At 43.4% G+C, this 3260-nt stretch overlaps 2 protein-coding genes across 2 annotated transcripts; both read left to right on the plus strand.

Moving 5' to 3' along the window:
* The first annotated feature begins 1740 nt into the window (after window positions 1-1740).
* On the plus strand, window positions 1741-2562 carry LOC139389529 (octapeptide-repeat protein T2-like). Its single transcript, XM_071136349.1, has 2 exons — window positions 1741-1750; window positions 1910-2562. The coding sequence occupies exons 1-2, from the start codon at window positions 1741-1743 to the stop codon at window positions 2560-2562; spliced, it is 663 nt and encodes a 220-aa protein (XP_070992450.1).
* Window positions 2563-2610: 48 nt separating this feature from the next.
* On the plus strand, window positions 2611-3033 carry LOC139389530 (octapeptide-repeat protein T2-like). The gene has a single exon (XM_071136350.1). The coding sequence runs from the start codon at window positions 2611-2613 to the stop codon at window positions 3031-3033; it is 423 nt and encodes a 140-aa protein (XP_070992451.1).
* Window positions 3034-3260: the final 227 nt, after the last annotated feature.

Genomic DNA, 3260 nt, shown 5'->3' on the forward strand with positions numbered 1-3260 from the left:
GACTGAGACAGACAGATCGTTGTCCAGTCTGTCCCTCTCACTTACACCCCTGTTATTGGCGCCTGAGTAGCTTTTCACAATCGATATTTGGCTTTCAGCTAAAATTGAATTTTCCAATCCGACAGTCCCTGTAGTACAACTCTGTCAGAGGAGAATACTGGCCTAAAGACACCCTGTAATTGTCCAGTGTTTGTGTGCAGTGACAACTCTGAGAACAACTGATCACTTACACAGGCCTGTCTCACAGTGGGAATCTCATATTGTAATCTAAAGAATGTTGAACGGTTCTGTTGTACAGCACGTTCTCAGCCGTTTAAGTGGACATCTCTACAACCAAGCCAAGGCTGTGGCTGGACAAGGCCAAGTTAGGAAATAATCAGAAAATAGTTTTGTGAAAACATGTTTTATTTCTCCTTTATTTAACAGGATGTCCTATTGAGCTCAGAATACACTTTTCCCCAAAGGATTGTCTTATATGACAATACAATGACAGACTTACCTTGTAGATTCTGTACCACCTCCAGTAGTACTCCAGGAGTCTCACTGTAGTTGTGGAATATGTCCAAAAACAAGATCCTTTTACAAGGCTGGTGAAAGAGGAAGCAGGGGCAGGGGGCAATCAGTAAACAACAACAGACAACGGTCACAAATAGTGAAAAACAAATACAAACACACACACCAGATCTATTCCGTCTCCATCAGTTCAACTGGCACTAAATCAATGGACTATCGGCAGGGGAGATCAGACAGAGACACTCCACTGCAAATTACTGTAGTATGCATCATATGAGAGACTCATTGCTCACAGCAACAGCCCCTGGGTGTCACTCACAGGGTTAAAGGATTATCAAAACCTATACAAAACCTGTCAAGCTTTAATATATCAAGACACAAACACAACCCACTCATTCAGTATGTTCTACTCCCACAGGGGGCAACAACAATAACAGGATCAATAATACTGGTAATCAATAACCAGTTGTAAGTATTGCTGCCCATGACAGGCCATTGATACTAAATAGGGATACAGCTCATTACAGGAACACTGTAGAGAGGTCAGAGGGGAGGAGACAGCTCATTACAGGAACACTGTAGAGAGGTCAAAGGGGAGAAGGCGACAGGGACGTTAGTAGCAGCATGTATTTGTGAGAGTACCGAAGCGCTCTCTTCCACACGGTCAGTTCTTCCTCTGTCAACAGGAACTAGTGGGAGACGAGACGCCGTCCAATCTCTGTTAGGGTGGGTGTGTGAAGAAAGCCATCTTGATCTTATTGGCCTCCAGACTCTCAGGCTTGTTGTCTGATGGGTGAACGAGACAGCTGGTTAGAAGATGCACACATACAGTTGCACACACGCTATTCAAAACGAACACACTATTCAAAACTAACACGCTATTCAAAACTAACACACTATTCAAAACTAACACACTATTCAAAACTAACCACAACCTTCAACAATAAATCCAACTCTCGACAGCTCATAGAGAAATTTAACTTTGCTAACAATGCTTTGCACATCCAACCTTGCACTCTACCTACCTACCTGTCTGTCTGACAGGTGGCTGGCTATACATGAATAAGTTAACGAGCTGCTGACTAGCGCAATAAAGGCAAGCTGGGAGGGTTCCCTTTTATCCCACAACCAACGCTAGCAGATGGAGAGAGAACGAGAGATTCATCTATATATGGTCCAAATGAGTGCTAGCAGAACAAAGCATGATCCTGGCATTGCAAACTAACAATGACAGGAGGTACTGCCCTGCATCTTTAGTGGAACAGGACATATGTAGAAAGTGTTGATGATTCACTTGGATTGATATACTACAGTCATTTGTGGGCGGCTGAATTAAAGATGCTACGACATTGTTGTGTCTATTTGTCTCAGTCTCATAGACCCTTTTTTTTGCCAGAAAAGGAGAAGGGTAGAGAGAAGATGACAGAAAAGGAGAAGGATAGGGAGAAGATGACAGAAAAGGAGAAGGGTAATGAGAAGATGCCAGAAAAGGAGAAGGGTAGTGAGAAGATGACAGAAAAGGAGAAGGGTAAGGAGAAGATGACAGAAAAGGAGAAGGGTAAGGAGAAGATGACAGAACAGGAGAAGGGTAGAGAGAAGATGACAGAAAGGGAGAAGGGTAGGGAGAAGATGACAGAAAAGGAGAAGGGTAAGGAGAAGATGACAGAACAGGAGAAGGGTAGAGAGAAGATGACAGAAAATGGGAAGGGTAAGGAGAAGATGACAGAAAAGGAGAAGGGTAGAGAGAAGATGACAGAACAGGAGAAGGGTAGAGAGAAGATGACAGAAAAGGAAAAGAGTAAGGAGAAGATGACAGAAAAGGAGAAGGGTAAAGAGAAGATGACAGAACAGGAGAAGGGTAAGGAGAAGATGACAGAAAAGGTGAAGATAACAGAAAAGGAGAAGGGTAGGGAGAAGATGACAGAAAATGAGAAGAGTAAGGAGAAGATGACAGAAAAGGAGAAGGGTAAAGAGAAGATGACAGAACAGGAGAAGGGTAAGGAGAAGATGGCAGAACAGGAGAAGGGTAGAGAGAAGATGACAGATTAGGAGAAGGGTAAGGAGAAGGTGACAGAAAAGGAGAAGGGTAGAGAGAAGATGACAGAAAAGGAGGAGGATAGGGAGAAGATGACAGAAAAGGAGAAGGGTAAGGAGAAGATGACAGAACAGGAGAAGGGTAGAGAGAAGATGACAGAAAATGGGAAGGGTAAGGAGAAGATGACAGAAAAGGAGAAGGGTAGAGAGAAGATGACAGAACAGGAGAAGGGTAGAGAGAAGATGACAGAAAAGGAAAAGAGTAAGGAGAAGATGACAGAAAAGGAGAAGGGTAAAGAGAAGATGACAGAACAGGAGAAGGGTAAGGAGAAGATGGCAGAACAGGAGAAGGGTAGAGAGAAGATGACAGATCAGGAGAAGGGTAAGGAGAAGGTGACAGAAAAGGAGAAGGGTAGAGAGAAGATGACAGAAAGGAGGAGGATAGGGAGAAGATCACAGAAAATTAGAAGGGTAAGGAGACGATGACAGAAAAGGTGAAGGGTAAGGAGAAGATGACAGAAAATGAGAAGGGTAGGGAAAAGATGACAGAACAGGAGAAGGGTAAGGAGAAGATGACAGAAAAGGTGAAGATAACAGAAAAGGAGAAGGGTAGGGAGAAGATGACAGAAAATGAGAAGAGTAAGGAGAAGATGACAGAAAAGGAGAAGGGTAAAGAGAAGATGACAGAACAGGAGAAGGGTAAGGAGAAGATG

The sequence above is a fragment of the Oncorhynchus clarkii genome, chromosome 30, assembly GCF_045791955.1.
Source record: "Oncorhynchus clarkii lewisi isolate Uvic-CL-2024 chromosome 30, UVic_Ocla_1.0, whole genome shotgun sequence".
NCBI classification, from domain to species: Eukaryota; Metazoa; Chordata; class Actinopteri; order Salmoniformes; family Salmonidae; genus Oncorhynchus; species Oncorhynchus clarkii.

What these genes read in the sequence shown, in the direction of transcription:
- LOC139389530 (XM_071136350.1), top strand. Translation starts at nt 2,611, where the DNA reads ATGACAGAAAAGGAGGAGGATAGGGAGAAGATGACAGAAAAGGAGAAG.